The 17,297-nt window shown below is 35.1% G+C and overlaps 1 protein-coding gene and 1 non-coding gene across 2 annotated transcripts in view; one reads left to right on the plus strand and one right to left on the minus strand.

Moving 5' to 3' along the window:
- The window catches only part of LOC106713966 (neurobeachin), a 327,564-nt gene that overhangs the window by 167,062 nt on the left and 143,205 nt on the right, over positions 1-17,297 (minus strand). Inside the window, exons 3-6 of the mRNA XM_045683613.1 lie at positions 12,314-12,440; positions 5,824-5,924; positions 4,755-4,850; positions 1,360-1,481 (exon numbers count right to left, since the gene is read on the minus strand). Coding sequence (XP_045539569.1) covers positions 1,360-1,481; positions 4,755-4,850; positions 5,824-5,924; positions 12,314-12,440 — 446 coding nt within the window. The remainder of the gene's footprint in view (positions 1-1,359; positions 1,482-4,754; positions 4,851-5,823; positions 5,925-12,313; positions 12,441-17,297) is intronic.
- Positions 4,529-4,601, plus strand: Trnaa-agc. Its single transcript has one exon. It is a non-coding gene; the product is annotated as a tRNA-Ala (tRNA).

The raw sequence follows: 17,297 nt of genomic DNA on the forward strand, positions 1-17,297 counted from the left end.
AGATTAGTGAATGAGAGCTTTTTTTGGTGCACTTAACACTCCCTTAGAAAATCTGACGCGCTCGATAAAAATTTTTTTTTTACATTTTTAAAAATCTATAGCCGCTTCCCCCACTGATGTAAAGGTATATATCATATAACATTTTTTTCTTCTTATCATCTAAGCTTTGCATCCCAATAGGTCTCTACGATGCTCGAGTAAATCCCCATTTAGCCTCGTGGGCTCCCCTACTATTAGATGTATGGATGGATGGTAGATGTTTGTTGAAAGATATCTCCGGAACGGATCAACGGATTTTGATGAAACTTGACACAGGTGTAGATCAATCTAGAAGAACTCATAGGCTACATATTATTTCTTTAATTACGCACAGACAGAGTCGCGGGTGACAGCTAGTGTCATTTAAAAATATGAGAGACCTTTCTAATTTTAAACTCGGTATAAATAATTCAGCATTAATAAAATCTTGAAATAGGCCCCTAGTAGATAATTTGATGGTAATAAAGGTAAAATTAAACGGTTATTAGGCAACAAAAGATATCGTCATTTAATTACAAACTAATACGGCTCTAAGAGATTTCATTAGATCTTCGAAACGGTGGCCCGTTTTAATAAAAGTAATTATAATTAATTTAATGTTCAAATGCTCTCCGCCGGAGCAAGTCTGGTTAATTAACTCTAAAATATTCTCCTTATAAAAGAGTATTGCTTTCAGCGATCATTAATAAAAACTTAGGTTTATTCCATTTGTCGTGCCCCAACTTAATGCTAAGGGTTGTCGTAATTAAATTGAATTTATCTTTACATTTACAACCCTTCCTGTCCTTTCAATTACCAAGGATTAAAGGTAAAAAGTCTTTAAATACACCTTCTATTATGATAAAATAAATAAAACAGCCTTTTATTCAGTTCTGCTTACAAGTTACAATAAAATAATAAATATAAAGTTTGCAAAAAATATAAAGTTTGTTTGTGTGTCGGCATAAAAATTATATACACAACCGGTATTAAATAATTTTCAACTGGAAGCAAATAAAACCCAAATAAAAATCTTCAGATATCAACTTCGAATAAGTATTAGGGAACATAAACTAACCAGAGCTCTAATTACTGAGCGTGCATCTAAACTCAAAGTAAATTGTTTTCATTGCAGTTGCGCTCCAAAGTCCGAGTTAGGATGCATTTAGCTAATTGAAAACATCGTTCACGCCACCAAAGCCAAAGTCCCTCCCCGTATGCATACCGCCTTACGATCATGATACCCTGGTAACTAGGTTTTAGTACAGAAGGGTTATCCGCGGTGTCCATTTATTTGTTTTTTCATCTAAAATTTAATAGGCAAAGAGTGTTGTTATTTACCAGTACAAATATGGTTTCTCTCGCTCAATGTTCACTGAATTGATGGGATCCAGTCGGAACCATGTGGTGAAGGTAAAACCGTTCTCGTACGGCCACCGGGCTAGTGGGGGCAGCACTATCGCCTGCAACAAATAATACAACTTAATGAAGGAAATAATATCGAGCAAAAAAAGATTAGAAAATACAAATCATTGCTTAACTTAGACCGTAAAATATGAATTGTGCTAGTAATATGTCTAAAAAACTAAAATACTGCACTATATTACATTACATCAGAACTCGGCCAACAAATAGACCGATAAAGTTAGTAGTAATAGAGAGTATAAAGTTATAACTAATTCAGTAGGGCGCTAATTTCGTATTAAATCAAGGCGGGAACTAGTTAAATATGTAACCGTTATTAACTCGGTTACATGTTACGAGGTAAAGTTTGGTTCCCTCGGGACCGTATACGCCATGACCGTTTCGTGGACGACAAACTTCGCTAGCCCGTATTTGTTCATTTTGATTTAAATGACCGATACTTATATGTGAGACAGAACAAAAAAACATTTTCAACTATCTCTAAATAAAAACTCCAGGTAACAATAAGGATAAAGATTGCTTTCCCGAGCGTATTATCGAACAATATATAACACGGCTACACGCTATTTTTAGAAGCAATAACTATTATTTATACTACAGTTGAAATATATCCCGAAGGTTCAAAAGCAAATATTAATTTTCAATGAGCAAAAGAAACTAATATACAAGAATAGAAACTTAATAAAATAATTTTATGCTAAAGCGAAATTTTGTCTCTACACGCACCACATCCGAAACAGAAAGGCTTTTTAGAGCACGACGTTACAAAGAATTGAATAGCCTTCAATATAGGACCGAAAGTAGGGAATTGAGATAAAATATCGAAGCACCCTTTGAGGGTAAAAGGACTATTTATCACTACATCAAGCGGTCGAAAGATAACTGCGGCCTCAACGCACTTAAATCTTCCAAACTGCTGTAGTTTGTGTCAAGACTAATTTTTACGCTTACAACCATTTTAGGATACGTTTTTCTGTTACATTTGAAGGCTTTTCTTTTTTTCCGTCTGAGTGGAGAATTATGTTTTTCGTAAGAATAATACGGTGCTCAATTTTTAGACTTTCGTCTCGTTAACTTGCTAATTATTGACTATTTATTAAAAAAAGATGTCAACAATATTTTCTGTGCGTATATTTGTGACAACCGCCATCGTATCGTCATCGAGAAAAATTGTGCAGCGCCCTCTTTCGGGCGTAAAGTACACCATAATAAATTCATAATAATTTTGTCGTAATTGACGATGTCGATAAGTCGATATGAAGACGCTTGTCGCAAATATTCGTGCTGGTACACTGAAAGTTAAACATACAAGTCATACGTCACTAGGAGAGCAGACGAGGCTAAGACGCGTCAGTTTGCCGTCAGATGAGCGGATAAGCGCGACAGAGAGAAATGGACCGACCCTCGGGCGGGCTGCGATAAATAAAAAGAAAAAAGCGGACACACACAGATAGAGCCCAGTATGTCACTGGGATTACGCTCGCCGGCCCGGCCCATATTTGAATAAGAATTGCCAATAAGGAGACCGCTTAAACGATACCCCTAAGTCCTGTCCGCCTGGTATCGATCTGTGTTGCCGCTTTGTGGGGGCCTAGCATGATTATTTGTGACAATCGCCATTTTACGACATCGACAAAATTTCTCTTTTGTACACCAAAAATCTCATACTAATTTTGACATAATTGACGATGATGATACGATGGTAAGTGTCATAAATATTCGTGCTAGGTCCACTGTTAAAGTCGCATACATTTTAATGTGAGATTCCACTATTTTATTGCCATCCCTCTCATATTCTTTGAAAAAAAAGAGAAAACATGATGATTTTCGACAGTGGGAAGGGTAATTAGTTACGCAAAGAAAAAAAAAATTTTACCGCATAATTTTCATATTAGATTGCGAATTTTTATCAACGAAATATTTATTGCCCAAGCTCGTAATTAAAAAAAACAATCAAACCAAAAGCGCGCGCCGCAAACCGACAAACATCGGAAAGCCATTACTGAAGAATTGTTACCAAATCCGTTCGCTCCGATTGTGAGAAATTTGAATTAAATTCCTTTGGAACAGTAACGAAACTTGAAGCCGGCATTGTAGCCATATTTCAACCTTGAATGGTAACATTCCTGAGAGAAGTTTCGGGAACACTAACAAGAAGCGGGTTCACACTACGAGTAGGACTATAATTATAATTTTGTAAACATTAAATCTTAAACCGTAGCTAATTAAAAAAAATCTATACTATTATATACGGTTTTCAATAGTAAAAACAGTCAGTATGTTCAGTTGTATTTTAAATACTCACGTTATGTGATAAACAAAACTGATATCTCTACCTATTAACTAAATTTATTAAAAAGACGCAAAATCGTATTTTCTACAAAACATCGCTCCCACAAAATTAATTCGAGTCTTACAACGTGATTTAAAAGAAATCTTTTAATACGCTCGTATTATCTGAAATCTTGGCAACATTTTTCGGGCGCTCGAGGGCGGGTTATTAAAGCCGACCCTTTGCCGAACGTTTTGGCCAATTTATCGGGCAAGGGGACCGAATGTCGCTCACAAATTTTGCTAATTAAAATCTCTTGATAATGAATGGCCGTTGGCGTAATTCAACTTTCACCGGTTTTCGAAGATCGATTTCCAAATACTGTCTTTGGTTACTAATTTTTTTAGTGATTTTACGTTTCCGTTAGTTGATTTTATTTCCCCACTGAGGGGCTCAGAGCATACCCAAGTCAAGGCTGGCTAGGCTATAGTCAACTACAATGACTCTGGCTGGTTGACTTCACACATATCTTTGAATTTCTTCGCTAATATATGAAATAAAACACATTGGTAGGTGGCGAGGATCGAACCTGGACGTGAAGATTACTGTCCGGTCCGTTTAATTGCTTAACTGCGCCACCAACGCTCTCTTTAGGACGTTAAATGTAAATAAAAATAACATTAATAACTGCGTTAAACATACGAATGTTTTGTAAGCGTTGTGTGAACTTGTTCTACTTTCAAAATATTTGCGTAATATTGCTTTCGGCATTTATTCAACTACAAGTCTATAATTTCGTTACTGAGTGTAACAGGGGGCGTAGCTCAGATGGTAGAGCGCTCGCTTAGCATGCGAGAGGTACCGGGATCGATACCCGGCGCCTCCAATATTTCATTTTGCACGTTTTCACGTTTTTATTTTAAATATTGTCTTGTGGATAAAATAATTTTTTTTTAATTAAAGATTTAAGGTATGTAAAAAACTAAGTAACGATTATATTTACAAACGGAAATTCGAAACATTTGAAAAGCCCACTCACTGATCCTTTCCTTCCAGGGAAGCTGAAGAAGACGTCTGGACCGTTCCTGTGGGGCATCTGACGTAACACGTTGAGGAGCTTAGCTGAGTGGCGCGGCTGAAACAATAAGTACCACTTGTAACACTGTTGAATGAATCAGTCACATTGATTCATAAATCATCATAAACTAATCTAAATGTACTAGATCTTGCTTATTGTTTTTTTTTATATGAACAGTCTTACGTAAAGTTGTTAGCGAAAAATCTCGACTTGTTCCTTCTAATACTTCAAAGTTGTATCGAGTTTTAGAACAAGCCATATCTTATCCTACTTTGAAACAAGTTTTAAAAGTCGTCTGTGTAATTGCTTGGCAGAGTCCCACGAATACAGTATTTTTGTTGATGTTGATATACTTATCCAGTATTTTTACACAGAAAAGTTAACAAAAGTGGGCCATTTTTGTTTATTAAATTTCAAAATGGTCATCATAAAAGAAAAATGCAAAGAAGGACTATAACCGCCCCCGCAACAAAGGACAAATTCTACCAGGCTAACAGAAATCCTTAGGAGATTGTAACTCGCACGAAAAGGATTGCGAATGCTTAACGCTTAACAAGAGGTTAGCTTGACTCTTTGAATTTATATCATAGTAGCGGCAGATGTAATGTTCCGGCAAAAATGAAATAGCTAATTCTTGTTTATGTTGTCCGTTGAAGACAGAAAATGTTCAACATTTTTACGTATTTTTTTTTTTTTTATAAGAGAAGGGGGCAAACGAGCAGCGAGAACACCAAGGTGTTCATCGACGCCCATGGACATCTGCAATACCAGAGGAATCGCGGATGCGTTGCCGGCTTTTGAGAAGGTGATACGCTCGCTTCTTGAAGGACCCTAAGTCGTAGCGGTTTGTTTGAGCAACCAACCAAAGTTAGCAATTTTATGCCTTGTTTTATTTGTAAAATGAAAAATAAAAATTGAAATAATTGCTTAGTTGAAAACATAAAATAATTATGACCATCACATACAATAAATCTATAACTAAATGGAGTTCCTACAGAGTATTACTTTAGCAGTAAAACATTAATCTTACCCATTTGCCATTAACGGCTTTCATGGCGTTGAATAGCTGCTTGAGTTCTTTGACTGTGACGCTGTAGCTCGCAAGGACTCCCAACATTTCGATGAGTAAATCTGAAACAAAGATGTTCAATTATTCGAACGCCACAAACTTTCTACGACCTATCAAATTTAAAAATGTAGTTAAAATTACACAAATTTAGGTGCATTACACCAAAAAGGGATCAACAAATCAATGGAGCCGTTGTTTCGTTGTGTAATTTACGTATTAAAGTGCATACTAATCCTAGGATTTGTATAAACGGATGCATTGGCGCCAAGCGTCGGATGAAATTATCCATTGGAGCGAATTAATAATTCATCGGAGATCTAAATTAGGTATGCAAGGAATGACCTCAAACGACTGGATCCGTAAGCGCTTGCGGGATAATCCGTTAGTCACGTAATTGTGTAATATAGGAGCATAATTGCTAATACCAATACGAGCTTTGATACATCTAATTAAGAATATACTAGAATGATCCGGATTGATCAATCTTGGTCCTTATAGAAAATATAACCAGTCGACCAGTAATTAAACTTTAATCAAGGATATTAACCTCTTCAATCGTGCGCTTTGTACATTTAGAACTTCATTTTAACCACTTTTCTCTATACATTCTACATTACTTGATTAAAAAAATATAGTGTGCATCAGAATACAAATAAGCTATTTTTACGTATATCAACTTTAGCTCTATTTACACTGATACATGAAATATGATAAATCAAACATGAATACTGGTAACGTTGAAGGATTACGAGTTAATTCTGCTGTGTGAATGCGAGTTAATCCATTTTAACAAGAGATGTGCCTCTAACGTACCGAGTTAGAGCAACTTACAGCGTATACGGTGTTTGAAGTAAAAAGGCGATATGCTTTGAATGTTCGCAGTTGAAACAAAAAGAGAACCGTTTTAGAATTGAAAAAGTTTGCATAAACATTGCTCGTTCATTTTAAACGGATATCCTGAATGTGTACGTTTCTTATCCGTGCGCTTTTAATACCGAAAGGGATACATTTTAAAGTATCAAGTATGTGAGGTCTATTCTGATGACATGAACTGATATTTCAATGTATGACATATTTCAAATATCGCTTGTGAAATCACATTTGAAAAATTATTTGATGACATCTTTTCTATTTTCATTCATTTTTAAGCTTTATAAATTATTGAAAAAATATTCCCTATACACAGGAAAGATTTTTTTAATCAGATTTATTGCAAATATTTTTCATGATGTATCTCAGTGAAGCTAAGGCTTTTCACCGTTAGTTTCCACTGCTACAAAATTTGTATAAAAAGTGTCGGCAGTGAAAATATATGGTCTACTTAGCAAGCCAATTTAATAATAACAAAAGTGTAAAATAAAAAGCACTTGAAAAAGTCCAGTTCACGGAATAACCGCCATATTGTTTCAAGAATAATCTCGCGCATCGGCGAGGTGACTAATCCCGGCTTAATTCCCGGAAAGTCCGGGACTGGAGACGGCTCAGTGAAGAGTTTAATTGTCGCGCATATTACTGGACGCTGTTATAAAAGTAATCAGTGTAATTCATTGCCTTTGTTTGAAATAAACGCTCAGTACTTGCACCGTTGGAAATTTTGAATAACGAATTCCATTAGTGTAAAATTTACTTCCAGGCTCAATATATCGACGCTGGAAAGCATAAACGCTGTAACCCTTGAAATCGCGAATATGTTTTTCACACGTTAATAATTTCAACCATTATCAAACGAGAATGATTTTATTATAGGTTAGCACAAACTACACAACATTGCTAAATACCGCATGCTTGTAGGCGTATCAGCTCACGAGTTATCATTTTTTGGCTCTCCTGTAAAGTTCATACTTTCGGGGTTACAGCGTTTACGCTTTCCAGCGTCGATATCATGTTGTTTGCTTCATTATTATTTAAAATAGATCAACTGAATTGATAATGTTAACAGTCGTAGACGCCAGTTACATCTGTTGAACTAATGGGTCGGCTCGCCCGGTGTAATACGACCACACAGAAGGCAGGCGTAAAGTGGAAGTAATCCTGCGTTTCGTCTGATGAGTGTGGTGCTAGAGGCCTCAATTTGAGTCCTCTTTCCCTTCCTACTTTTATTATAAGGAATGGATGAAAAGAGGAAGTTGAGGAGGACATGGAGGAGGCGACGCATAGGAAGGGGAAATGTTCTATTTATGTGCGAACACTCCTCCGTCGATCAAAGTAGTATAGTAGTAGGCAACGAACTGAAATTGCGTATCTCTTAGCAGCGGTCGCTTTACCATTTAAGCGCAATTTATGTGGCTGCTTGCACGTTCGCCATCTAATATCATCTAATAATAATCATGACGCCAAATTATAAAATCACATGTATTTCTTAATTTTCACTTTTGTAATTTACTTGACTTCTATTTTTTAATACAGAGATAAAGCACAACTGAGATCCTTCTGTCTCTAGACATAAATCCATGATAAGAAAACGCGAGTACTTTGTTACACCCAAAGATCAAGATGGCTCTTTATCAGTAATTGAGTTTTCAAGTCCCATTGATTCTGTTTAAATAAGCTTTTTCATGTTGTATAAACACGGAAATTCAAATAAATAGGAGCAGATTTAATTTTCATCATAATAGAAGCGTAAACGTCAGTTTTTGCTTACCGGAAACTACGCATAAACCAAATTTTATATCCAACAAGTTACAGGCAATAAAAAATACATTATCTAAAATAAATTTACTCCTCCATTGAAAACTATGTCCACATAAATAATAAAATGTATCGTAAATGCGGAGCAATTTTGTCAGAATGAAGATATACTGATATTTTTATTAAACAGGAAACCTAAACGTGGGTTTTCATTACTGAAAAACACGTATAAATATATATTTTGTCTCAGTTTTCCCAACCAGAATGAGTGGAATATTGTCTTGGAGTGTTTCGGCAAGCATTGAAAGCTTTACACAGATTTTTAGTGATAACGGATCATTTTAACGACGCTTATTATGGTATGGTATTTTAAATAGCGTTTCTATTGACACAAAACAACATTTTTACACACATGAAAAAATCATGACCTAGCACTACTAATTTAATTAAAAAAAAACTTTACATTAAAACATCTCAACGTATAACAACTATACACGTCCTTTTTTTCCCCGGTCGTGTAACAGATATCCCTGTCAGTAGACCCTTTGTTAGGAGCGAAAATTAAATTTCACAAAGGTAAGATTCATAGCCGAACCGATAATGAAATTTTCCTAAGAAATAGACCAAAATATAAAACACTGTGTTCGTTAAACGCCTCGCCTGCGTCAAAACAGAAAATTGACAACATTACTGCACAACAGTAATTAAAAAACCTGTCCGGAAATTCAGTTAATTTAATCGCTACTCGTTCAAAACTAAGATGCTTTTAGGATTTCGTTACTAACAAATAAAAAGGAATGCCATTAAAACCCAAATAGGCAATTAAGTTGATCCGCAGCTTTTAGAAGATAACTGTAAGTCCTAATGGTGCCCCCATTAGGACTTACACTCAATCTCTAAATCTAGTTGCCTACAGGAATGGCTCTTTTAAGCTATCTTTGTATAATTTTATTTTCAACATAGGCACTGTTTTTTCAGTTTATAAAAGTCAGTCAGTTAAAAAAACTATTCAAAACAAAAAGGACCGTTTTACTTTATTTAGTTTTGAAGACACGGTCCCTGTTCCCAGAATTCCCATACTTACTAGGAGATTATGAATGTACGAGTATAAGGAATTTAATGCAGTGATCCGTGTATCAAAATGCCCAATGTTGTTCCGTTTTGCTCCAAGAAACAGGTAGGTAGAGTTTGTTGGTCTTCAGAAGGATTAAAGAATTTTCTCACATCTACTAGGGCTACATAAAAGTAGGCAGTGACTATTTACGATGGTTAATGTTTTTTTAATAAGAATAAGAAAAGGGAGCAAACGAACAGCAACACCGAAGTGTTCAACGACGCTCATGGACATCTGCAATACCAGATGAACCGCAAATGCGTTGCCGGTCTTTGTGAAAATGATACGCAGAAGCAGAAATCGCGTTAACAGAAAGGTCCTTATTAATATTTGGTAACACAGTTTTATTTAAAACTAGCTTTTACCCGCGACTCCGTCCGTGCGGAATAAAAAAAATGCACACAAGATAAAAAAGTTCCTATGTCCGTCTCCTAGTTCTAAGCTACCTCCCCATAAATTTTCAGCTAAATCAGTTTGACCGATCTTGAGTTATAAATAGTGTAACTAACACGACTTTCTTTTATATATATAGATAGATTTATTGTGAATTAAAAACAAAACTGTTGTGCAAAATGTTAACAAACCAGGGTTACAGCGCGCGGTTACAGGGCCTTTTAAAAAACATACCAGGGAAACAGAGGACGCTGAATTGTTATTTGCCGTGAATTTGCTGCCGTACTCCACTCATTTTAAACTTTATTGTGTGATTTTTCGATCAAATAAGTTTTGTGTAAAACTTTATTTTTTAAGTTTTTTATTGTAGGCGTGTCTTTTTTTTGTTTTGTCACTCGTGTGTGTGTCGAAAGTATTTTTTAAATGATTTTGGGTAAGTTAATATCGAAAAAAATTTAGGAAATGTACAGAAAAATGAAGCTTTATTCAATTGAAATTTATTTATAAATGTAAATAAATTCGCAAATTCGTTCAGACTTTTCTCGGTTTATTTAGGTTAAAACCGAAAAACACAATGTGTATTATTCAACAAAACAATTTTATGGCACTTGCGGGAAGAATTACGAGCATTTCTCTCGTTTTACGACTGTTTTATATAAAATTGAGCGCGCGTAAAATAATCTACGTTAATTGCTTCGTCGTGGTTATTTGTAGCTGCATCGTTTTGACTATTTATATATAGAAATACTATTTTATATAGAAAAACATGTTTCGACTTCAAAGTCAAAAAATACGAGGCCGACGTTATTTTGAGTGGAAATAATATGGAAAACGAAGAAAGAGTATTGCATATTTTCTTCATTCCTGGGGTCGGTTCACTTTTATGGTTTCTTTTCCCACTGTTACTAGGACATCATACATTAACAGGCACATCAACAATATACTTTTTACACGAGAGGACCAACACCAGGAAAAAGGACAGGTATATTTTACGCAGGTAAAAAATATCCAAAGACAAAAAAAAGTCTACAAGCGCGTTCAAAAAGGTCACAATTGTGCAAAACTAAAAAGGCAGAAACATCTATAGTGGGCTACTAGGGGTGCATAGGTGTTCTCGTGATAATGTCTACGCAAGCGTAAAAGACGACGCCTGCCTTCTCGTGACATTTACAACACACGCAGGTGTTTCCTTGTTTTTTCCGTCTCGCATATCTTTGCCTCTTCTGATACCCCGGTCCCTTTGGGAATTCCAAGAAAGCCATGAGAACAAGAATTCCTCCCTAGCCAAGGGTTTCGGTTATTTTATGTCGCCTTGGTATTTCTGAGAAAATTAATTCAACCCTTTTCATTTTCTTAGCTCCCGAGTCCTACGAAGTTTATAAGTTACTTTAAAAGGTTTCGAAGCACTTATGACACCTTGGTACAGATGGGAAATAGGCATTAAAACATTTTGACATTACAAATCTTTTAAACTTCAAAATATGAGAAAGAGATTTTTTCTTTTATCCTTATTATGGACTTGGGAATATGATGCTATTTTGATTTAAGAAGTTTCCGTAATTAATCATATTTTTCCATAATCCTTTCTATTCTTTACTTTGGTTTCTTCTTTAGGAAAGATTTGGAGAAAATAATCCCCACTTAGTTCCTGATTATTTCTGTTCCCTTGGTATCTGTGAGAATATCCTTAAGCGTCCTTCTAAATCTTCGTCGCATTCAAAGTTTTTTCCAGGGGTCGTTGCGATTGGTGCTGCCAGAAAGAGCCAGCGGTATGTTTTTTCCTTCTTACTAGAGTTTCTCATCCCTATGGACATAAAAGAAAAGTCCCAAGCATTTTTGATACCCTGGTATGTGTGAGAAATATTAAAAGTATTTTAAAATTAAAAAAAAAGAACCCAAAGAAGATTTTTTTACTATAAAAAATAAAGGGTCTTTTTTGATTAATCCCAAGGGTACATTTCTCATGGATACTAAGGCCCCAGAAATAAAATAGAGGTGTCCAAAAAGGAAGGGGAAGGCAGAAAAATATGTGGCAGAATAAGTAAATAAAAAAGGTCCCTTGTCCCTTTCTGTATTAAAATAAAATTCAACAACTATTGAAAGTTTACGGCAGATTTTTCTTCATATTCCCAGAGGTACCAAGTCTTCAGAGCATATGAGAATTTACATCAATATTCAACTGATATTATAGTAGTACCAGAGACTTGTGTATATTTTTTTTATTTTTCTATAATCAATGACCAGGCGGTTAGCACTTTCACGTTACGGTTAGTATCTACCATAGACAACACAGTGGTACCAACAAAACATACTTACCAGCGACAACTGTCTCTGCTCGGGGCAGCCTCTGTAGCACGTGGTGTATAAGGCCGACGTCTGTGCACGCTTGAAGGTTGCGCACGCTCTTGCGCAGGATTGCGATGAACACGGACCAGATCTCCGCCTGACAAAAAAACATTATATTGAAACCGCTTTAAATATGAAATGAAAAGACCAATTCAGTGGTCACAAAACCAATGACGTACCATCTACTTCATGCCAGATAGCGTTAAAAAGCCTGTACATGGCACGTGCAAGTAGCTTGCATTCAAGTGCGCTAGCTACAGTCATTTGTAGTCGCAGCCTTATTGTTAGAAAATAGAATATAGATAATAGAATATAGATCAATAACAGACAGTTTAAGTTGAAGTCAGGCTGAATTTTATTAGTATAACATTTTACTCTATAAAGTTAAAAAAACATTAGCAGCATAAAATCATCAACTGATGAAAATTTAATTAAACGTTACATAAAAGAGGAGCCATTACATGGAATTTCATTCGAATGAAAAATAAATAAATAGCACGAGGCTCATTTGCTCCGGCTGCGTATTTAAACGACGCACATCCGCACAACCGCGCGGCGAACATCCGCATTCCCTCGTATACAGAGGATACTCTCATTTGCACAGCATTCCATTTAACACCGCACAAACCTAATGCGCTGGATTTAAATTAAATTCTTTTCTTTGCCAATGTTTCACAATGTTCACCAAACAAGGGCGTTGTAGTTTTTTTCGCGTTTTAATATTACGAAAAGAAAAAAAAACATTATTTTGTCTTGAACAGCGAATTTATTATACGAGTATGGTTTGTTCTCCTTTGGGGAGAAATGAAAAAAAATGTCTCAAGAAAAATTATCTTTCTTAATATTCACATAAGTACTAAGGCATCAGAACAAGTAAGGAGTCCTCACGGTCCCACATGATCCGAACAATATTGAGAAGAAAAGAAATGAGACAACATATTTTTTCCTACGTGTCGATGACGCACGTCATTCAAATTCGCACGGTATGCATTATGTTCTCACACGTACTAGGCAAGCAGCCGTATGCAAGAAGTTACAGAATGTTCAAGCATAAAAGTGCAAAGGGTGATCCGTATCTATGTATGGGAGGGAAAGAGAAAACATATACGAACGTCATCTGGCAAGTGTAAGGGTCGAATGCACCTTTGTGGGCGAATGAAAAAAAAACTATGACAATAACATCAAGTACGTTTAAATTCATTTTTAATATAGACAGAATCAGTTCTCCTTATTAACAACTACTATTTTAGCCTGAAACCAGACGATTTAAATACTCTTCAAAAAAACTGCTGTCTTTCTTTAGCGGTTTAATCAAAAATTTATATTTAAAATTCGTTGGCTAAGGTACGTTTTTACCTTTCGGGGTATTCACCGTACGCTCGGATGTTAGAAAGTTTGTGAAATGACTGAATAAAAGTTTACAAGGCGAATGTTTCATTACTCTGATGGCAACAGACAGCTCCCCCCAACTTCAGACGTCTTGTGGCGATTGTTTGCGTTTTCATTTATACAAGCTTTTATTTTACGACTGTTTTACTTTTTTCTTCTGACATAAAAGAGATTAATGTTTGATATAAGAATTCATGTTTTAAAAATAAAAGATACAAAACCAGAGTCAGGTATCAATTTTTTCAACTTTCATTGCTGTTTCAATGTAAGCTTTTCTTTAACAAGTTACTTTTGTCTAAACTTCAATATTAAAACTCTCTCTGGAGCATTTTGTTGTTTATGACTCAAATAATTGAAATATTCTCTTATCATTTTTATTTACATTATTTTATTTTACCATTAAAATACCTTATTTTATAAAATACTAGCTTTTACCCGCGACTCCGTCCGCGCGGAATAAAAAAAAAGAAAACGGGGTAAAAATTATCCTATGTCCGTTTTATCTAGTTATAAATAACTAACACGACTTTCTTTTATATATATAGATTTTTTTATATCTTACGATAAAAAGCTACAAATATAATTAATTTACTTAAGTAATAATAGTTGTTACTTGTAACGCATTCCTCGAGCCGCAATGTCAGCGTGACGCTAATTACATCCCACGGGACGACGTGTCACGTCGCCCGTCGTCCATCACGCGCTACGTGACACGTCACTATTCTTACATTACAAGACCACTTCAATATCAGTATCTAGGTTTATAAAAAGTATATTTCTAATACTCAATACTCGTACAATTTACATCTAACTACATTCCGCTACACTAATATTATAAAGTGAAAAGATTTGATTTTTTGTTTGCATTGTAGGCTCTGAAACTACTGAACGGATTTGAAAAATTCTTTCACTGTTGGAATGCTACACTATGCCCGAGTGACATAAGCTATATTTATTTTGTAAGGGACGAAGTCACGAGCAACTAACTACTAGTCTAACTAATATTATAAATGCGAATGTTTAGATGGATGTTTGTTTGAAGGTATCTCCGTAACGGCTCAACAGATCTTGATGAAATTTGGCACAGATGTAGAACAAAGTCTGAAATAACATATAGTCTTGTTATGTTTTTAATTAATTCTGCGCGGACATAGTCGCGGCCGACAGCTATATTAAATAAAGTTCTTACGTATATTTGACATGAAATGACACAGTGAAAATGTATATGAAAATATTGAAAGAGTCATTTGAAAGGGTTAATGTTACCGTAAATTCACTTCAACATAAGCTGGGTGACTGCGATATACAAGTTGCGTTTCCTCGACATGCCTAATGAAGACATCTTTCACCGCATGCAGTAATTCTAGTTACACAAGCTGTAAAGAAGTACTTTCTTACAAAAAAATGTTAATTAACATGCACTCACAACGTATGTAGTTCAGTTTATTTTTTTGGTGAAACAAATTTTTGGTAATTTAACTAAAATGTTAACGAGTTGTACTATTTACATATTAAAATGTATTAAGCAATAACTGAACCGTAGGTGCAGAAGTGCTAATTACGCCGCTCGTATAATTTAACGCAACACTGCGCAACTAACTACAACATGTACTAAAATTATCATTTTCATATTCGAGTATACTGTAATGCGTACAATAATATTTACATTTAAATTTTTTATATACGTATTAACTAAACTAGCTATCGACCGCAATTCCGTTCGCGTGGAATTAAAAAAAACTTAATAAGTAGCTTAAGATAATGTTGTAAGGTGAAGGGGAAGGGGGGTTCAGCACCAACCAAATTAGAAGTTACCAGGGTAACAGCGACGTTCTAAACAAGAAATACCAGGAACGCATAATCTACGCTGTGGTAACAATTCTCTAACATAACTAAGAGTGCAATAACATTGTTGAACGTTAACGGAACAATCTCAGCGAAATTGCCGCGGGGTCAGAATTCAAGACAATCTACGTGGCGGGCTCCGAGGGAATGTCAGATGAAAACTTTTATTTTACGGCGCAGTGGTTATTTCTCCTGCAACGATATTGGAAGGTTTTTATTACGTTTTACGCCTCGATTATTGTTTCTTTGTTATATTAAAACAACTAGGATTAGTAGGCTTTTATATGGCTTATATTTGAACATAAAAATGAACGAAAATAAAGAATATCTAAATAAAGTTTGTGGAAAGTAAGAAAACTTGAAGATCACGCTTGAAGAACAAAGTTCTTAAATATACGTAAAACATGAAAAGTTTCCACAAGGATATAAACTTACTTATTATTTATTCCAACATCACGGCAAAGTTGTTCTCAAGTCAGTTTCGCAGAATTTGTTTGGCTTTTTTTTTTACAAAAAGAACCATTAATAGTTTCACTCTACTTTTCTTTTTTAATAAATTAATCTTTAAATAACATACTTAAGATGAGACTTAATATATGAAAACATAATACACTTCTTTGGGATTTTCATTCATAGCCAAGTAGACGAATAACCGTTGATTTCTGAAACCAACCTGTTTGTCAAAGGTAATGAGAGAAATGTAATAATGTTTTATACAGAGATTTAGATCTCAGAAACTAACGGTAAGCTAGGTGTTTATTTCATAAAAACAAAACATGCAAAAATATTTTTTTTACGTAACTCAAAAAAGTTTCGAGCTCTGCAAAATCCCAATTTCCCTAATGGCGAAGGTAAAAGCCGATCCTAACAGATCCATCGAGTGCGCTAACACGTCTGAGTGACGCAGCACTTCGCATCTCATCTGTCACGCTATCACGCCGGCGATTAACACGTCGCGCGGGGTGATGCAGCACGTCTGTCACGTTATCACGCCGGCGTTTATGTTTTATATAGAGATTTTGGTCTCGGAAAACCACATTTTACATAGTATCAAGATATATTTTGGAACATAAACTTTTAACTAATATGCAACAAGGTATATGTCGACGCTTCACAAAACTTAGGAACTTAAGTCTTAAGTAGGTACAATGAAGCACTACCTTCAAGCATTACTTAGAAACCCTCATTTTGCAGCTGCTGCACTAAACCTTACTGATATTATAAATGCGAATTTTTAGATAGATGGATGTTTGTTTGGTATATCCGAAACAGCTCAACGGATAATAAATAACAGTGGAAGTAGAAACAATTATCGTTTATTTGTTCCGAATAAAATTAATCTATAGTTATTTTTTATGATTTTTTTTTACCTTTTTAATTATTTAAGAGTGGTGGAGAACAAAAACTACAGTAAAATATCTAATACGAAATACGTGTACCTTGTCCAGATTTACAATTAATTTGTAAAGAACATAACTTGTAAAAGGTTCTACGAATTTATTTTTAAAATACTTCCCTTGGTACATTTGTTTTATTTACTACACCGTATATAAATTAGGTGCGGATGTTAAAAACTTCAGGTAAATTGTAGCAGGTGTACCGAGGTTGTACATTTAGCTATACAAATGCTAAGTACACGGCACAGAGGGCGCCACTTCAACAAAGTTTTACGGAAAATTGTATTTTAAGGAGGTGCTTTGTTTTGAATTATTTATTAAAG

The sequence above is a fragment of the Papilio machaon genome, chromosome 22 (assembly GCF_912999745.1).
Source record: "Papilio machaon chromosome 22, ilPapMach1.1, whole genome shotgun sequence".
In the NCBI taxonomy this organism is placed as follows: domain Eukaryota; kingdom Metazoa; phylum Arthropoda; class Insecta; order Lepidoptera; family Papilionidae; genus Papilio; species Papilio machaon.